Source organism: Trichosurus vulpecula, chromosome 2, assembly GCF_011100635.1.
Source record: "Trichosurus vulpecula isolate mTriVul1 chromosome 2, mTriVul1.pri, whole genome shotgun sequence".
NCBI classification, from domain to species: Eukaryota; Metazoa; Chordata; class Mammalia; order Diprotodontia; family Phalangeridae; genus Trichosurus; species Trichosurus vulpecula.
The window spans coordinates 9,552,212-9,571,333 of NC_050574.1; the positions used below are offsets into that span (position 1 = coordinate 9,552,212).

Consider the following 19,122-nt stretch of genomic DNA (forward strand, 5'->3'; position numbering starts at 1 on the left):
AGTCGTTGGCATGTGGTCTCCTCTATAGGGCTGTGACATCCAGGAGGGCAGGGTCTGCCCTGTGCCTGGTTTTTGGCAAAGTGCTTGGCACACAGTAGGCGCTTAATCAAAGGTTTCTGGGCTGGCTGAACGGAGAGAAGGGGGAGCCTGGGCAATAGATGACCAGCCTTGGCACCATACTGAATGGGGGGAAGAGAGAGAAGTTCAGGGTGACCCCTGGCTTGGGATAATGGGGGGCTGGGCCGGTGGGGATGCCCTCTACAATGATGGGGAAAGAGAATTGACTTTAAAACTTGGGGACGTCCAAGAACGAGGAAGTGGAGACGAGGGGAGACAGGAGGTTAGAGAGAGGTCAGGGCTGCCCCTCCCCCACACCCCCACCCCGGGGCCTCAGTTTCTTCCTTCTGTTCTTTCAGCTCCAGGCCAGGCTACCCACCCCAGGCCCGGGCCCTCCTCCGCGTGCCTCAGGAGCACTCCCTCCCCAGGTCCAACTAGGCAGGCTACCGAGGGGCAGAGAGCCAGCATCCCCTCCCGCTAAGCCTCCCAGACTCCGTTTCCCGGCGGGCAGCGGTAAGCGCCGACCTTACGAGCTGGCTCCGCCCAGGTTCTGACAGTTTTTCGAGCCTGGGACTGCGCTTCCCGGCGTGCCTCGGGGCCGAGGCGCCGAATACGCAGGCGCAGAACTACGGTCCCACGAGTTCCCCGCGGCGTTTTCCAGAGGGACTACACTTCCCGGCCTGCCTCGGGCCCGAGGCGCACAAAGCGCAGGCGCGGGCTACGGCTCCCGGCGGGGCCCGCGGCGGGCGGGGCTCGGCGGCGGCGGCGGCGGCGGCGGCGGCAGCGGCTGCGGCGGCGCCTTCCCGGCGGCCCCCGCGCCGGGGATCGGGGGCATCGCGGAGGGGTCGGGCGCGGCGGCGGCGGTGGCGGCCGGGGATCCCCGCGCTAGGGCCACGCCGGGCCGGGATGTCGGGCTCGGCGGCGGAGGCGGGCGCGGGGGCGGGCGCGGCCCGGGAGCGGCGGCAGGAGCAGCTGCGGCAGTGGGCGCGGGCGGCGGGGGCCGGGGAGCCGGCGGGCGGCGGGGGCCGGGCCCGGGCCCGCACCGTGCGCTTCGAGCGCGCCGCCGAGTTCCTGGCCGCGTGCGCCGGCGGAGACCTGGAGGAGGCGCGGGCCATGGTGCGCGGGGGGCCCGGCCCGGGGCTGCTGGACAGCACCAACGCAGACGGCATCAGCGCCCTGCACCAGGTGCGCGCGGGGTCCGCGGGGGGATCCCCCTCCTACACAGGGGACCCTGACAGCTTGCCCCTGGCCCCCCCCGGGGGTCCCCCCGTCCCGTGGCTCGTGCCCCCTTGGGGACCACAGGGGCCTCCTCCCCCACGCTCAGGGGGCCCCCCTCCGACACGGGCCCTTGACATCTCCCCTTCACCCTGGGGGAACCCCCCTCCTCCTAGACACACTGGCCCCTGACAGCTCGCCCCAGCCCCACCGCCCCGCGGCTTGAGCTCCCTTCGGGAGCACCAAGGAGCCCCGCTCCCCTCCCCCACTCTCTCCCAGCACCCCGTGACAGCCACCCCACTTGTGTGACCCCTCCCAGCTTGCAGATGCCCCCCAAACAGGGCCCTTCCCGCCAGTGGCCCCACCTTAGTCCTTCCCTGCAGGCTTCCTTATTTGGCAGTCTCTGCAGCAGGAGACCCTAAGCACCTACTGTGTGCAGGGTCCTGTGTGTAAACAGGGGGAGCCAAAGGAAGCCGGGAAACCTGGCCTGGGCAGCCTTCCCTGGGGGACCCAGGCCCTCCCCTGATGCAGGCTTTGTCTTGTCAGTCCCCAAGCCCAGGCCATGTTGGGGGATCCCTGGGAGGTAGACCCCCAGGAATGGGAGTGCTCCTGAACCCCACCTTTGACCTTTCCTGGCCTGAACCTCATCCTCTTCCTCATGGGTCCAGTGAGGGGCTTGGACTGGCCCCCCAGCCCCTTCCCGCTGAGGCTCCCTGGGGCCTGTCTCATGCTATTGGGGGACATACTTGTCCTGGTCCTCCAGGCTCCTGTGCCTCATCCCCCGGGTGCTGGGAAGCTGTGGCCTTTTGGCTCTGGGCAGGTCTCTTATGCCCTCCTCATCTGGGGTCAGTGGCCCTAGGTCCAGCCCTGCAAGGGCTCTCCTGGGCTTCCCCTGGTGCTTGCCCTGCCCCGTCTTCGCTCCCAGCCCAACCTGTTCCCTCAGTGGCAGTGACCCTTGGCTGTGACCTCTTCCCCCAACTGCCCCCAGCCTCCTGTATCTCCAGTTTTCCTGGCCAGGGCCCCCGCCCAGTCTGTCCTCCCATTTCCACACCAGGGTTCCGAAGCCAGAGCCTCCCCTCACTGTCTCTAGCCTTCAGGTCCTGGTCCAGCCTCCTGGCCTGTGCTTCCCCACGTGGCCCCCCAGGCTCCTCATGGGGCTCCCTCCACCTTCCTTGTCCCCAGCATCTCCCCCGGCAGTGGGGCCTATTCCCCATGTTCCTCTGGGCTTTCCTGCATGCAGAGACAATTCCCCCCAGTCCTCTGTTTTTTCTGCAAACAGTCCCCCCCATCTTCCTCCCTGTACTTCCCCTGCCTCATCCCAGGATGAGGGCTGTCAGGGCTCCCTTTTTTCCAAGCCCCTCACTTTGAGAGGTTGTGGTGCCTCAGCATCAGAAACCACCTGATACACCCCTCCCCCCAGCTGGCCCCAGGCCTCAGGCCTCCCTGTGCTGAGAAGGACCCCGCAGATAGCAAGTCCCAGGCTGCCTCCCTTCCCGTCCATGTCCCTCCTGGCCACCCTTCCCAAGGGAGCAGAGAAGGGCTTGGAAGCCGGGCTTTGTGCCTGCCCCGTCTGTCCCTGTGTTGTAGGGGCCTCCCTCACTGTGGCCACCACAGGGATGGATGAGTCTCTTAGGTTCCTGTGTGACCTGGGGCTGTCCCATGCCCTCTCTGGGCATCCCCTTCCGGCCCTGTGATCTCTAAGCACCCTCCTAGCACTGGGCTTCACAGTTCCTATCCCAGGGCCTTGGAGGCCTCCTGCACCCAGCCTCCCTCCCCTTCCCCTTCCCCCACCCCAGCCAGGAACATTAGGTGCCCTGTTACCCTCCCCCAGGCCGTTCTCTGGTGTTCTGGGGGCAGGCCACAGATGGCGGAGTGCTCCCTAGACTCCTCTGAGACCCCAGGGTCAGCTGCCTGAGTCTGAGTTGGGGGCGGAGGGAGCAGGGACTGGAGAGTGGCTGCGTGGGCCCCAGGTGCTGGCTAAGCTCACTCCCAGCCCTTAGCTCTCACCAGGTCCTTGTAGGGGAAGCCCCCTTGTCACTCCCCCCCCCCCTTGGGTCTCCATGACATCGGGGAGGAAATAAACGAAGCCCAGAGCTCAGCCCGTTCCCAGGGCTGGGGGTGGGCCTGGCCCCCCCTCCCTGCCGGAGTTTCCATGACTTCATCATCCTGGCCCTGGTGTTGGGGGGGGTAGGGTGGGGGAGTGCTTCCTTCTCTTCCAGCCTTTGGGCACCTGGGCCTGGGCAGGGGCAGAAGGAAGATGGAGGGAAGGGTCGGAGCCAGCATGGGTGGGGGGCTCGGGTAGAAGATGGGCCCTGCTGGAGGCACAGGGAACGATCTCACACCCCACACTATTTTTAACCTCAGTGGTCCCTGAGGGGAAAGGAGCCAGGGCCCAGACATCTGGGGCCTGGAGGAAGCCACGGTCAGAGGGCCTGAGCCTGTGTTCCCCAGGGAAGAGAAGGTAGTACCCAGCCAGGAGGTCAGGGGTCAGAAGCTCCTTCCCTGCCCCCAGCCTTGACCCAGCCTCTCTTGTCTCTTCTTCCTCTTCCAGGCATGCATTGATGAGAATCTGGAGGTGGTCCGCTTCCTGGTAGAGGAGGGGGCCTCAGTCAACCAAGCTGACAATGAGGGCTGGACCCCCTTGCATGTGGCCGCCTCCTGTGGATACCTGGACATCGCCCAGTAAGGCCCTGGGTCCTGGTGGGAGGGGGAAGTTCTGGGAGGAAGGCTGCTGATGGAGCTGGCCAGGGGGCACAGGCCTCCCTTCCCCATCGAGGGCATTGGGTGAGTCTGTGTCGGGTCTGGACCTGCCTCAGCTGACCTTGGAGGCCTCTTCTGGCCTCTCAGGCCTCTTGTGACCTGCTTCCTCAAGGACCAGGTATCTCCTTGTCTCATGGTCTGCCTCGCTCATGCTCTCTTTTGCTGTTTACTGGGAGGCCCAGGAGATGCTGGTCACTGTGTCCTTCCCTTTCTGGGTCTCGATCTTCTGTCTCCAAGTGGGTGGGACTGGACCTGAGGATCTGAGGCCCAGGGACCCTTGCTCAGAAAAGTGTATTCAGATACATGAATTGCAGAGGAAGTTATCAGAATGTTAAGAACCATTTGCAGATCCTGGGTTAGGAACCCTTAGAGCAGCGTGTCTAAGGCTCCTTTGAGCTCTCACATTTCCCCGCCTTTGACCCCCAGCCTTCAGTGAGCGGTCAGCCCCTTGCTCCCCCATCTCTACACTGCTTGGTCACCTGTGCCCCCTCTGGCGTTTCCTTCAGATCTGGAGGCTTTGCCCACCAGGTCCAGGCCATCCTCAGAAGGGACCTGTTTGTAACTTACCTGGCAAGAAGCTGCCTGGCTCCAGTTGAAGCCTCCAGGAGGGGCCAGGATGACCCCTTCAGGCCCCCATTCTGCTGCCTACACTGGCCTCCTTGGGACTCCCCCAGAGTTCCCTGATGCCGCCGTCGGGGCCATGAGGAACAAGTCTCTCCCTTCTGCCCGGGACAGCCCCTCAGACACTTGAAGATGCTCCTCCAGGCTTAGCACCCCCACCTTCCTGTTCAGATGCTGGCCCTTCCCTGCTCTCCAGATGGGAACTGTCCCCTCACTGCTGCCCACACAAGTGCTCTGAGCTTTTTTCTGCCCATTCCTCTACCCCACCTGCCAGCTCAGGCCCAGTGTGATTCCTGGGGCACTGCACTGGAGACCTGCCAGCTTGACATGGAACTTCCCTCACACGCTCACACTGGACCAGTGCTCTGTCCAGAGCTCTCCTCCTTGTCCTAGACACCTCGCTTTCCCCTCTCTCTTTCCTTCCCACAAGAACGGCATGAGATGGTCCTCCAAGTGCTTTGCTGAAATCAGGTGAACTGATCTGCCAGTCTTGTTGCCCTGTCCAAAGAGGCTGTCCCAGCGATGCCACGGCTGCTTTGCGGTGGTTAGCGTGTCCTTCCTGCCGGGTGTGCTGGTCCTCCTTGGGCCTGTTGGACCTTGGATTGCTCAGTGGCAGAGGGTCATGGCCCTTTTTTGACCAACGGAACAACACTTGCTCGGTGGTCCAGGCGGGCCTTGGCCATCCTGTTTGCTTGGCCCTGAGGGCTGCTGACCGCTCTCTCCCTTGCTCCTCAGTGATCTTGGGCCTCAGCTCTCTATCAGAGTGTTGGGGTGGTTTCTGTCCTTTCCTGTCCAGAGGTCATTTCTTCTTGGTTAGAAAAACATTAGCAGAATGAGAGGTGGGCAGAAAGAGGCCGAGATCTCTCTGTTGTCTGTTCTCAGAGCCCATTCACCTTGAGCCTTGGTCGTGGACCAGGGTGGGGAGGGAAGAAGCATTTATTAACTACCTACTGTGTGCCAAGCACTGTGCCAGTTGCTTTACACATAGGATTTCATTTGACCCTCATGATAGCCCTGGGAAGTTGGTGCCCTCATTCCCATTTTATAGATGGGAAAACCGAGTTGGACTGAGGTGAAGCACTCTGCCTGCCCAGGCTGTACAATGAGGAAGCGTCTGAGGCCAGATTGAACCTGGGTCTTCTGGACTCCAGGCCCAACTGGTGTTGCTGTTAGAATGCTAAGAGTAGTAGTCAGCTGTAGCTGCCAGCTGTTTGGGGGATCCTTGGGTGGCTTTTGGCCTTCACCTTCTAGCCTTTGCTTGTCTGCCCTCGCTCCCATCTTCTGGACCAACTTGGCTGGTCATCCACCTTGGTCCCTTTGCTGGCCCCTGTCTTTCTAGGGTCACAGCTCAGAGTGGTCAGGTACCTCCTTCTCTGCCAGGCTAGTGGGGACTGGCCCTTCCTGCCAGGGAGCGGCATTTCTAGACCAGCAACCAGTTCCTCCTCTCAGACCCAGAAGAGAATTTCCTCATGTTGGTTTCCTCACTTTAGAAGGATGAAAAGATCATTAGGCAGTCATGAGCAGAAAGCTTCAACTAGTCAAAGTGTCTGGCTAGCTGATGGCTCCTTCAGTGCACTTCTCTGCCACTCCAGTGACTGATCATCACTGTCCTCTTTCTGTCTGGGCGGTCTGTAGTGAATGCCAGTGACAAAAGCCCTTCCGTTGACCTTCACTCAGATGCTTTCCACCATGCTTTCCCTTCCTGGCTCCGCTTTGGTGTCTGCATTTCCTGACTCACCTTGTGAATGGACAAGGCCCCCCCACCTGGCCCTCACACCTCTCCCATGCCAGAGGCCAGATTGGCTGCAGTTCAGCATGTCTTCGTCGAGCTCTTTGCCCTTCACAGCTCTCCAGCCCCGTTGGATACAGAAGACCCCACCTCAGTGACCAACCTTGCCAGGACTGGCGAGTGGCCACCCTGTTTCATAACCTTAGGGGGAGGAGGAAGAGGTGCTGTTGGTCTTTGATGCTCCTCATTAGCCCCTCACCTTGGTCACTGAGCTTGGTGTCTGACCCAGCGCCTCTACAGCCCCCGAGCCTTTCTAAAGGAGCTCCCCACTGGCCTCCATCCCAGCGCCTCTCCTCCTGTGAAGGTCTAACAATGTCACTACCCTGTTCCAGAGCTTTGGCAGCTCCCAATGGCCACAGGGATGGGGGTTCTGGGCCCTCCTTGTCTCGTGGACCCTGTGGCAATCTGGGAAAGCCCATAGACCCCTGCTCCAAAATCATGTGTTGGAAAGAGATTATCATATCAGAGATCAGTGGGAATGAAGAAAAGCTCAGACAGGCAAAATAAAGGAACAGCCTCAAAATATTCCTGACTAACACAATTTGGGTTAAAGGAAGAGCTCTGATTTGTAATAGTTTGATCATTAAAGAAGTTAAACCTGCATAGCAATCATTTTGAATAGAGTTATTTCATGTTTCCTAGTTAAACTGTACATGAGCTAGTCTTGGGACCCTGGAGCCTGGGAGGGGAATTCACAGTCTGGTTCAGTCACGCCAGAAGCAGGGAGGCAGGGTCCCCTTGGCCTCTGTGTTCTGGGGTGTGTGTCTATGTGTGTGTTTGTGTAATGTGTGTGTGTGTGTGTCTGTGTGTTTGTGTAATGTATGTGTGTGTTTGTGTAATCTGTGTGTGTGTAATCTGTGTGTGTGTGTTTGTGTAATCTGTGTATGCGTGTGTATGTGTGTGTAATCTGTATATGTGTGTTTCTATGTGTGTGTGTGTCTGTGTGTATTTGTGTAATCTGTGTATATGTGTGTGTGTCTATGTGTGTGTTTGTGTGTGTAATCTGTGTGTGTGTGTGTGTGTGTAATCTGTGTGTGTGTGCGCGCGCCCATGCGTGTGTGGCCAGCTACTCCCGGATCTTTTTCTTTCAAGGCTTCTGGGCCACCTTTCCCCTGTGCTTCTCTTACCTATCTGACCATTGCTTCTCAGTCTCCTTTGCCAGATCCTCCTCCAGGTCATGAGTCTGTCCCCCAGGGCTCTGTCCTGGGTCCTCTTCTCTTCTCCCTTTGTAGGACACTTCCCTTACTGATGCTATTGGCTCCCAAGGATCTAGTAACCATCTCTGTGCTGGTGGTCTTTCAGACCTACCTTTCCTGCCCTAGCCTCTGACTCCAATCTCTAGCTGCCTTTCAGACGTCTCAAGCTGCACATCCAGTAGACACCTTTAGACTCAGCACATCCAAAACAGAATTCATTGTCTTGTCCCCCCAAATTCTCCGCTTCTACCTTCCTCCGTCCTCTCAGTCCCCCCAGCTCACAACCCAAGGGTCATCCTGGATTCTGTACCATCTCCCCCACTTTATCCAATATGGTGCCAAGACCTGTTGAGTTCTCCTTAGTGACATCTGTCTTCTGGTGCAGCCCCCTGGTGTAGGCCTTCCTCACCTCAAGCCTGGATTACTGGAATAACTGCTGGGGGGTCTGCCTGCCCCAGTCTCTCCTCAGTCCTGTCCATTCTCCACTTGGCTGCCCAAAGAATGTTCTTAAAGCCCAGGTCTGACCACGTGACCCCTCCCCCCCTCCCAGTGAACTTCAGGAGCTCCTATGCCCCCTCCTGCGTCTCCAGTCTTACACCTTACTCCCCACCCACCTACTGTCCCATCTAGCGACCTCGGACCCAGACCTGGACTGCTGCTCCGGCTCTGACTGTGGGAGGCCTTTCCTCTCTTCATTATTTTCCATTTATCCTGAATCATCCTATTGTACATTGTTGCTTGTGTGTTGTCTCCTGGTTAGACGGCGAGCTCCTTCAGGCCTAGCCCAGCGCCCAGCCCACGGTCCATGTGCCGGCCTCAGTGCTTGCTGACCACTTTCATAGCTGGTGCTGTTTCTTCCTGAAGCTCTGGAGGACAGTCTTTTTTTCTTGCCTCTGTACCCCCAGTGGCCAGCACCCTGCCTGGCATAGGATAGGGACCTAAAATGATGGCATGGAGCTGGCTCTCTTAGCTTGGCCATCCTGCCATCTTGCCCTCTAGGTACCTGCTGAGCCACGGGGCCAACATTGCCGCTGTGAACAGCGATGGGGACCTGCCCTTGGACCTGGCAGAGGCCGATGCCATGGAGAGTCTGCTGAGGGCGGAGATTGCCCGCCGAGGTGGGCAGGAAGGAAGCTGAGAGTGCATGTGGGCCCTGTGCCTTCTCCCAGAGCTGACGATGGTTTTGTCTCTTCTCCCCAAAGGCGTGGATGTGGAGGCTGCAAAGCGGGCTGAGGAGGAGCTCCTGCTTCATGACACTCGGTGTTGGCTGAATGGGGGTGCCATGCCGGAGGCCCGCCACCCCCGCACAGGCGCCTCAGCCCTGCACGTGGCCGCTGCCAAGGGCTACATGGAGGTGATGAGGTAGGAGGCTCCCTTCCCGGCCCTCCTCTCCCCTTGGAGGCATGGTGGGTGTGTGGCTTGGAATGAGCCTCCCCTCTGGGCCTGAGGCTGGGGGGCTCATACTGCCTCGTGAGGCGAAACAGGGTGTGTAGGGGCTCGGCCAGCCTCCCCTCCTGGCTCATGGGGTGCTGCCAGGCACCGCTGCCCAGGTTTCACAGATGCCTGTGGCAGCCTCTCAAGCTGGTCGGGGTGGGACGTTAGAGGGGGTGGCCCGGAAGGGCCTGTCAGTCATTCCTGGGGCTGTGGTCTCCAGCGAAGGTCACCTAGGATCTGTGCTTAGGCCTGGGTCAGGTGACTCCTTTTTACCAGTGACCTGGGTTAAGGCACAGACGGCCTGCTCATCAGATCCACAGGTTTCTACACAGCTGGGCTCCAGAGCCACCCGCCTGGATGACAATCCCACAAGAGCAGCTTGACAGGCAAGATTAATGGGCTGTGTCTGAGCAGGTCCAATTACATAGCAACAAGTGTGAAGGTTGGACAGCTGCTGTTCTGAAGAAGAGCTGTGGGTCTTAGTGGACCACAAGCTCCCGATGAGTCTGCTGGGGTATGCGGTAGCCAGACAAACAGCCAGAACAGTCTTAGGCTAAATGAAAAAGAGGCCCAGTGTCCAGGCCTAGGGAAGGGGACCAGTCCTGCTGTGCCCTGCCCTGGACAGATGACCTCTGGGCACTGTTTCTAAGAACATTGACAAACTGGAGAGTCCAGAGGAGAAGGCTCAGAAAGAGTTGAAGGAATTGGGACTGAGGAAATCTGGAGGGGTGTGAGAGGGCGGCTTCTTCAGGCTTGGGTCCTGGCTACGAGAACCAGAAGCAGGAGCCGGGGGCGGGAAGCGGCCATCCGGTGTCAGAATCGCTTTCTAGTCTCGAGGCCTCGTCCGGCGTGCGAGGGGCTGCTGTCCCCCGCTCCCCGCAGGCCTTGTCTGCTGGGTGGCCATGAGGCAGAGGGGATGCCTGGTCAGGGAAGGGTCAGACCCACGGCCCCTTGTGGCTGTGGTGCCGCCCCGATGGGAGCCTTGCAGCTCTGTGTGCCTCCCTGGGTCCGGGTTTTTGAGGTGGTTAGACCACACCAGTGATCTGTTTTCTGTAAACTTGGTTGTTTTTTGATTATCACTACATCTCAATAGAGGCGCCTTTGTCTCCCTTGCATTTTATTTCATGCCTTTCAAAGCATGCTCCTGAGAAGGGGCCCATAGACCGACCATCCCAGGAACCGTGATGCAAGAGAGATGAACAAGGTCCTGGACCCGGGACTGGGTCCCTGCGGGCTCGCTGACTAGGGAGCGGTGTGGCCTTGGGTGGGGAGCCTCCGTTTTCTCATGCCAGACCTCCTGTCTCTCTCCTGGACCGCAGGCTGCTCCTCCAGGCCGGCTATGACCCTGAGCTGCGTGATGGCGACGGCTGGACGCCCTTACACGCAGCTGCCCACTGGGGCGTGGAGGATGCCTGCCGCCTGCTGGCCGAGCACGGGGGAGGCATGGACTCCTTAACCCATGCGGTGAGGGGCCCGAGCCACGCTGTGGAGGGGGATCAGGGGTGGGGGAAGGCCTGAGTGGCCAGGACCTGGGTCGCACTCCCCCCATCTCTGCCCTGGGCCGGGCCCTTCCGGAAGCTTCAGTTTCTGTATCTGTAAAACGGAGGACGCTCTTCCCCTCCTCTGCTCCACAACCCCGAACAAGGGATTATTTAGTCAGCATTTATTAGGCACCTGCTGTGTTCTGGCCCTTTACAATGCTTTACCCTGATTACCTTATTTGATTATCCCTAGGAGAGAGGAGCTATTATGATCTCCATCTTAGAGGTGAGGAAACTGAGGCAAAGACCCAGGGTCACCCAGCTAGTGTCTGAGGCCAGATTTGAACTCAGGTCTTCCTTACTCCAGGCCCAGTGCTTTACTTAGCACTTCGTGTGTGTGTGTGCGCGCGCGCGTACACGTGTGCTGTTGGTGTGGAAGGTGCTTGAGCTGTCTCTTGAAGGGGGACGTGAGGAATGGTTGTGCTCCAGGAAAGGGGACGCTGGGCCTCGTGTGAGGGGAGAGAGAAGGCCCGTCTGGCCCGTGGGCTCCCGGCGAGGTCACACAGCGGATTGGGGCAGGCCAGAGAGGGCGCTCCAGCAAAACAGAAGAGCGGTGCTTGGATTCTAGAGGCCGTGAGAGCCAGTGAGGGAATGACGCAGTCAGATTGCTGGTGCTGAGTCCGTCCACCGTCCCGTCCCCCCCCCCCCCCCCCCCGCCCCGTCATCCTTCTCTTCCCATCCCTACCGCCCTCAGACGTGCCCAGGACCCTCAAGCTTTCCTCCTATACCCCTTCTCTCCTAGAGAAAAAAGCACCATGTCCCCTTGCTGCCTCCACCTCCTCGCCTTTGTTCCTCTGACCTCTCGGCTCAGAGCTGACACTGCTCTCTCTAGTCTGGAGCTCTCAGGCCTTGTCTCTACGTGAGGTCATCTGGGCCCTGTCTGGCGTCTGGACAGTGTCAGGGTCACCACAACCCACGGTGGCGCTGCCCTGCCCGTGTCAGAACGTGGTTGGGCTCCAGGGTCCCGTTTCCACAGGCTTTCTTCTGGGAGGCACCTGGCTCGTTGTCACTGGGCTTTCTTGGGGATTTCTCCGCTCCTCCGGGGGTTTTACTGAGACTGCCTTTTCTTCTCGTCCTGCCCCCGAGCCCCTGGGGCATCTCTTCTCTCTGTGCTGTCTTGCTTGGGCTCTATCATCGTCCCTGTGCAGACGACTTCCAGCTCCATCAGCCCTCAGCTTCGTCTTCCCTTGGATAAACTGTCCTCCTTCATCTCCCCACACCCCACTCAAGAGAACCGGCAAGTTCCACCCCTCATCCTCCTCTTTCCTTGTGTCCTCCTCGTTTTCTCTTTTGGATCTTCGGAACAGAACAAGCCACCCCAGGACCTCAGTTCTTCTCACTCGCCTTCCTCAGTACTCTATGAAGATGGAGTAGTTATGAAGAGAGACGTATTTTCCTTCCTCTGTTAGAATGTCAGCCCCACACCATCCTATGGCCCTTTCTAAGTGCTAAAATCATTTGACATTTCCTAGGTTTTTCTGCACTCTCGTGCCAGTAGTTCAGAGTTCATGTTCATCTCTGGTTTTTTCGTCAGAAATGTTTCAATGTCCTCTGTTCCATTAAAGATTCATTTTTATGCCCCTGTGGGTAGCTTGGTGGTATAATGGATAGAGCTATCGGCTTGGGGGTAAGGAAGACCTGAGTTCCAGTCCAGCCTCAGTTTCTAGCTGTGTGAGCCTGGACGAGTCATTTCGCCTCTGTCTCAGTTTTCTCACCTGTAGAACGGGGTTAAGAACAGCTCTGCGCCCCACCCCCTCCACCCCCGATTGTGAGGACTTGATGAGGTGGTGTTTCTGAAGCCCTTTTCAGACATAAAAGCCCTGTAGGAATGCTCACTCTTACTGTCATTTGTATTACGGTGGCCACCCTGCGCTGTAAGCCTTCAAGCCTCTCTTGCTTTTTGGAATATTGAGTTCCAAGCTCAGTCCTCATTGACGGTCAAGGCTGCTGGTCTTGTGGGATCTGCAGCATGCTGCTTCTTTGAAAGATGGGCCGAGGTTCCCCTGGGTTTGCTGTTGGACTACTCACACATTCCTTTCCTTCCCGGGTCCTTGTCGCCATCAGATCTTTCTTGATTTTCGGAGAGTCCCTTTCATGCGTGACGCTAGCGACTTTCTTCCTGTCATCTCTGGCTGCCTTTCTTCTTGGTATAGTGCGTAGTCCTGGCTGTGGCACAAAGCTTGGCCCTGCTGGGTCTCACCCTGGGTCGCCTCTGACCTCTCCTTGGATCCTTGAGGTCGTCTGGACAGTGTCAGGGTCACCGCAGCCCATGGAGGCGCTGCCCGGCCCGCGTCAGAGTGCGGCTGGGCTCCAGGGTCCCACTTCCGCAGGCTTTCTCCTGGGAGGCCCCTGGCTCGTCGCTATGGTGTCTTGTGGGGTTTCCTCATTATTTATCCTGGTACACGTTTCCCCTGTCTCTGGAGTGGGTATGGGGGAGTTTGGTAGTTGACTCCCACGTGGGCCGCCATCTTGGCTGGAAGTCCTCTCTCCAGCCTCCTCTAGGGTCTCCCTGCCTCCCTCTTAGCTTGGTCACTCTGTAAAGTGGGCCTAAGGCCACTAGGGGCACCACAGGACCAAGAGCTCGGGGCGCACATCCGGCCTCAGCCGCTTCCTCCTTGTGTGATTTGTGTGATGCTGGCCAGGTCCCTTCACCTCTGTCTGCCTCAGTTTCCCCGAGTGTCAGATGGGGATGTTAATAGCCCCTCCCCCACAGGCGGTTGAAGATCAGATGAGATAAAATTTGTAAGAAGTGATTAGTGTGGCGCCCAACACATAGTAGGTGCTCTATAAATGCTGATTCTCTCCCCGTTCCCCCCCCCTGCCCCCATGTACATTTCCCCTCCATAGAGTCAGGGATGGGGGGCTGGTTTTGTTTTTTTTTTTTCCCCTGGCGCCTTGGCACACAGTAGGTGTTAAGTAAATGCATGGCGAAGGGAGGAGTATGTGCACTGGTCAACTCTTGGTGTCCTCCTAGGAGGGATGAAGGCTGGGGCTTGGCCTCCACAGCTCCAGGCTCACCACCATCTTCCTCCTTCTTGCCTACTTCAGGGGCAGCGTCCTTGTGACCTGGCGGACGAGGAAGTGCTGAGCCTTCTGGAGGAGCTGGCCCGAAAGCAGGAAGATGTGAGGCCCTGGGGGTCTCACCCCACCTCCTTCACTCAGCCCCCTCAGGCCCCCCTCCCCCTCCCCTGGGCCAAGGCCCCCCCCTTGCGCCTCAGCCCCCTCAGGTCCCCCCTTCCCTCCCCCCTGGGTCTCGGGCCCCTCAGGCCCCCCTCCCCCTCCCCTGGGCCTCAGCCTCCTCAGGACCCCCCACTTCACCCTCTCCTGGGGCCCTGATTGTCAGGTCCTCAAGCCTGCTTGACTGTGGCTCTTCACACTCTGCCCCTCCATCTTGTGGGGCCCCTGTTATCTCAGGACTCGGCCATCCCTGACAGCTTCCTGCTCTTCTTTCTCCCCAGCTTCGGAACCAGAAAGAAGCCATGGCCCAGGGCCGAGGGACAGAGGCTGGCCCCGAGCCACAGCCGCCAGCCAGCAGCAAACATAGGAGGTAGGGGTGGGCCTAGGCCAGGCTGGGCTGGGCCAGGGGCCTCCCCTGGCCCCTCACTTCAGCGTGGGCTCCCCTTGTGCCCTCATAGGAGCTCTGTGTGTCGTCTGAGCAGCCGGGAAAAGATCTCCCTCCAGGATCTCTCCAAGGAGCGGCGGCCGGGGGGCACTGGGGCCCCCCCACTCCGGGATGAGGAGGAGGGTGAGGAGGAATCCCCAGGTGAGGAGGCTCTGGGGCCTGGGGTGGGGTGACCAAGGTGGGGAGAGAGGAGACCCACTGACCTCTGACTGCCCCTATCCCCCAGAGCCCAGTGCCTTGAATGGAGTATCTTCCCCACAGAACCTGGACCCCCCCAGCCCCAAGGTGAGTCACTGAGAGGGGCCTGGGGGATTCCCATATCCAGATGCCAGGCTGCAGAGTGCCTGTGGTATAGGCCAAGTGCCCAGGGCCATGGAACATGAGGGTCCTGGGGCACTGGGTCCTCCCCCACCTGCTGTAGCTGTTGGGGATGCCCCAGAATGGGGGCACTGACGCCTTCAGAGGCTTGGTGGTTGGGGGCCCGGGGCCATTCACCCCTGTTGATCTGCAGTACCAGCCAGGATCCGAGTTTTCATTGCCCATCATTTGGGGCCATGGTCAGGGGATCTGGGCTGGGTTTGGAGATGACCTTTCACAAGGAGCATCTACCCCTCACCCCCGGGCTCCCCCACTTGAGGATGGCAGGACGACCCTTAGGTGGGCCACATCCCCACCTCTACCCTCTCTCTTCCATAGACGAAGGAGCTCCGTCTGGCCCGTGTGCCCCCAACGCTCTCCCGGAAGATGAACGAGACCCCTGAAGTGTGAGTATGCGGGGGGCCCTTGGGGAGAGAAGGCCAGGCCCTGGCTGGCACCCAGTCTGGCACTACTGACTTCCTGGGAGCCTGGGCAAAGTGGGGGTGATGACCCACAGGGAAGTAATGAATGAGAAGTGGTCACTGTCATCTCCCCTTCTGAATCCCAGGATTGTGGAGCCCCCGACACCACTGCCAGCTGTGCCAAACACCCCAGGGTCAGCCTCTTTGGCCCCCACTGATTCCCGGGACCGACGGAGGTGAGGTGGAAATGGGGAAGGGGTGCTGCTCAAAGAGGAGGGGTGGCATTGAGAATGGAGCGGTGCCCACAGAGCTAGCCTAACTCACCTGCTGGCCTGCTTCCTCCCCCTCCTCGTCTTCTCCCTTCCCCTTTTTCCCATCCTCTCTTCTCCCCCTCCCCTTCCGCTCCCTCCCCCTTTCCCCGTCCCCTCTTCTCCCCTTCCCCGTCTGTTCCCTCCCCCTTCCCCATATCCCCTTTTCTCCCTCTCCCCTCCTCTTCCTCCTTCCTCTCCCCCTCCTCCCTTCTCCAGATCATACCAGATGCCTGTGAGGGATGAGGAGTCTGAGTCTCAGCGCAAGGCTCGGTCCCGGCTCATGCGCCAGTCACGGAGATCGACTCAGGTGAGGCTCTGGGTGGGTGGGAGCTGGAGCCCTTAGGGCTGCTGGGGTCTTGTTCTCCCTTCATTGGTCCCTATTCCCCAGGGGGTGACGCTGACAGACCTGAAGGAGGCAGAAAAGAGCGTGGTGCGGGGCCCTGAGCCAGAGAAGGAAGAGATGCGCTCAGGGGACCTGGTGAGCTCAGGATGATGTCTGGGGAGAGCTGTTGGGAGTCAGGGTGGGGGTACAGCTGAGGATGATGCCTGGTGAGCTGGGGCAGGGGCTCAGGGCCAGCCCCCCCCTCGCCTGACGCCCTCTCCCATCATCCAGGACCCTTCTCGTCGGCCCCGAGTCCCTGGGCTGGAGAACTCGGATGCCACTGTCCAGAGAGGTATGTGTCGGGGAGGGGCGGCCCCTCCCCCAGCCTGGGGTCACTAGGACAGGGTGTGGGCAGGAGGACACCAGGGTGTCCAGGTCTGACCCCATGTCACTCCAGCAGAGGAGCCTGAGGGGGAAGGCCGCAGCCAGCGGGTGATTCCAGACCGACGGAAAGTCCGTAAGGAGCACCGGGGGCTGGCCGAGGTGAGGGGCTGGAAGCTGTATTTGGGGTCCTAGGGCTTGGGTGGGTGACCTCGGGGGGGGCCTCAGTTTTCCCGTTGGCTGACAAGCCTGTGCCTGTGTTGGAGCCTTCGTGTTGCCGTGTCCTGGTTTGAGGATCTCACTGACAAGGGGGGTGGTGGAGGGCGGTTTGGTGCCCTCCTCCACCCCCCGCCTGCCTCGATTCCAGGGCGAGGAGGCAGAGCCCGTGGACCCCCTAGCGCGTGAAGAGAGCCCAGCCTCCAGGTACCTGCTGCCATTCCCCATGTGGTGCCCGGCGTCCCGGGGGGTGGGGTGGGCGGGGAGAATGGAGTGAGCTTGGCCCGCACACTGACCAGGTCTCCTCGGTCCCCAGAGTGGTGGACGGCTCCAAGGGACTGCGACCACGGGCGGAGCCCACAGACCCGCACCCGGACAACAGCAACTTCCGCAAGGTGAGCCCCTTTGGTCCATGCATCCATTTGGGTCCCCATTATCAGGTCTCGGGTTCGAGGGGGACCCCTCTCTGAGCTTCAGCTTACCCCTATGTCAGTTGGGGCTGGATTGGATCAGGAGCGTTTTAGGGCTGCCAGCTCTGAGTCCTGGCTTCCTCTGCCCCTGCCCTCTGTGCCCCAGCTGTACCTGAGCCTACAGGGGGAGAATGAGAGACTCAGGGACACTCTGCAGGAGACCACCCTGGGGCTGTCACAGCTGAAGGTGGAGCTGGAGCGGGCCACGCAGGTCAGTGCCTGGGGAGGCTGGGGGCCAGGGGCTGGGACTGGGGGCTCCCTGCTGCAGCTCCCTCCCCTTCCTTCCTTCCTCTGCCCCCTCCCCTCCCCACTGCCCTCTTCTCTGCCCCCCTGCCCTTCACCCTCCCCTTCTCTCTCCTCCCCTCCCCCTCCCTCACTGCCCTTGTCCCCGACACAGAGACAGGAGCAGTACGCAGACAGGCCGGCCATGCTGGAGCTGGAGAGATTTGTGAGTGGGAGGAAAGGGGATGTGGGGGGTGGGGAGGGGGCACTCTGGGGCTCAGCCTTGTCTCTGGAGCTTGATCCCCTGGGTAACCCTAGGTCTGCAGCTTCCCTCCTTAGGACCTGTTTCCTAGTCTCATAGTTGGGTGGGGGACTGGGAGCCCGAGGGGGTGTCTCCTAGAGGCATGGGCCCCTGGGATGGGGCTTCCCCATGCTTCCCCCTTCTCTGATGGGGCCCCCTCCCCAGGAACGGCGGGCCCTAGAGAGGAAGGCAGCCCAGCTGGAAGAGGAACTGAAGGTGAGGAGAATGGCCATGGCGGGGTGGGGCTGGCCCACCTTCCCTTTGGGTGACCATGCTCCCCCTGTCCCTCAGGCCCTGTCTGACCTGCGGGCTGACAACCAGCGCTTGAAGGATGAAAATGCCGCCCTCATCCGGGTCATCAGCAAACTCTCCAAGTGATTCCCCCCACCCCCACCCTGGGAGGGGGGGTGCCTGGCTCTGCTCCCCTCTTCTCCCCTCACCCCCTATTTATGCAGCTGCTTCTGCCACAGATCATTCCTTTGTGTGAAACTTGGGGACCTTGGAGGGGACATCAGGAGTCCCCTCCCCCCAGTCACTCCCCTAAAAAAGCCATAATCACCCCCCCACCCCCCCACTCCCTAGCACCCTAGGGCCCTCGGGGCCCAGCTGCCTGGATCGAAGGAGCAGGGGCAGGGGGCACCCCTGGTGATAGCCTGGGGGGGCCATGGGAGGGGGCTGGGCCGTCAGGAGGATGGGGCTGGATGGGGGGTGCTGAGGGCTTCCAAGATTGGGACCAGAGACATGGGACAGTGGTGGAGGACAGAATGTAGCTGAAGGTCGGTGGGAGAAGTTGGTTAAAGAAGAATCTTGGGGCCAGAGCTGCCAGGAGGTGGTGGAGGCCCAGGATCGATGAGCCGGAGAAAGAAGATGCAGACTTTGGGGACCAGGGCAGCAGAGAGCGATCCTCCTCACCTTCCCCCTGCTCCTGCTTCCTCTCCACTTCACGTGTGATGCCACCCCCTCCTCTCCTCCCCCCTCCAGGGAGCAAAGAATGTGCCAATGGTCCCTGCCTCCTTAGGCCGCCGGCCGGGGCTGCTGGGACGTGTATATAGGGGCGTGGGTTTTTTTCTGGGGGCCCCACGCCCACTTCTGATGTGCAATAGGGGAAGGAGGCTTCTATTTTTGTGGCCGGGGTTGCCCCCCGCCGCCTGGGGTCGGGGTGGGGGGAGGGCACCCATGCTGGGAGAAAGTATTTTCCTGAGACCTGCCGAGGCCACGGGGCACCGCCAATAAAGGGTGTGACTTTGCTGTCAGCGTCAGGGTCTGTGTGTGGGGGCTGACCCTCGGCTTCCAGATTGGGGCACCTGCCCACCCCCTTTGTTTGGCCAGCCAGGGGGGAAGAGCTTGCCTCTGATGAATTGGCATTTATTAAGCACGTGCTGTGTGCCAGGTGCTGTGCTTAGCCCTGTAGATATGGAAAGGCGAAGGCAGCCTCTGCCCTCAAGGGCACCCGATCTGACAGGGCCAATGGCCAACAAGTTCCCGTTGGATGTGATGGCACAGGAGGACCCGGGCATTGAGGGGCTTGGGGAAGGCTTCCTAGACAAACAAGGTGAGATTTAGCTGGGCCTTAGAGGTGGGCTGAGGGTAGAGTGGCAGGCAGAACCTCCAGCAGCCACTGCAATAGTGCCGGTGGGAGGGGATGAGGGGCTTTCCTGAGGGTGGGGGCCAAGCCACGACAGGGAGTTTCAGTTAGATTGGCTGTGGGGTGCAGAGGGAGTTGAGGATGGCTGGGAGGGTAGTTGTGCCCCAAGCAGTAACAGGGAAATGCAGAAGAGAGGAGAGATTCCCGAGTTCTTAAATTCCTAAGGGACATGTAGTTTGAGATGTCCAATGGGAGATGGGGATCTGGAGGTCAGAGGAAAGGTTAGGGCTGATGTAGTAG

At 60.0% G+C, this 19,122-nt stretch overlaps 1 protein-coding gene across 1 annotated transcript; it reads left to right on the forward strand.

Annotated features, from left to right (window-relative positions):
* Positions 1-963: 963 nt before the first annotated feature.
* On the forward strand, positions 964-18,490 carry PPP1R12C (protein phosphatase 1 regulatory subunit 12C). The gene is made up of 21 exons (XM_036747660.1): positions 964-1,242; positions 3,824-3,954; positions 8,638-8,756; positions 8,841-9,000; positions 10,392-10,536; positions 13,662-13,736; positions 14,072-14,160; positions 14,249-14,376; positions 14,462-14,520; positions 14,932-14,999; positions 15,161-15,250; positions 15,542-15,632; positions 15,714-15,803; positions 15,939-15,999; positions 16,105-16,190; positions 16,396-16,451; positions 16,561-16,639; positions 16,821-16,925; positions 17,112-17,162; positions 17,403-17,453; positions 17,529-18,490. The coding sequence occupies exons 1-21, from the start codon at positions 964-966 to the stop codon at positions 17,613-17,615; spliced, it is 2,100 nt and encodes a 699-aa protein (XP_036603555.1). The 3' UTR covers positions 17,616-18,490.
* The last annotated feature ends 632 nt before the right edge of the window (positions 18,491-19,122 follow it).

Coding starts and splice junctions, on each gene's coding strand:
- PPP1R12C (XM_036747660.1), top strand. CDS start 964: ATGTCGGGCTCGGCGGCGGAGGCGGGCGCGGGGGCGGGCGCGGCCCGG. Junction 1,243..3,823: donor GCATCAGCGCCCTGCACCAG/GTGCGCGCGGGG, acceptor TTCCTCTTCCAG/GCATGCATTGATGAGAATCT. Junction 17,163..17,402: donor TGCTGGAGCTGGAGAGATTT/GTGAGTGGGAGG, acceptor CCCCCTCCCCAG/GAACGGCGGGCCCTAGAGAG.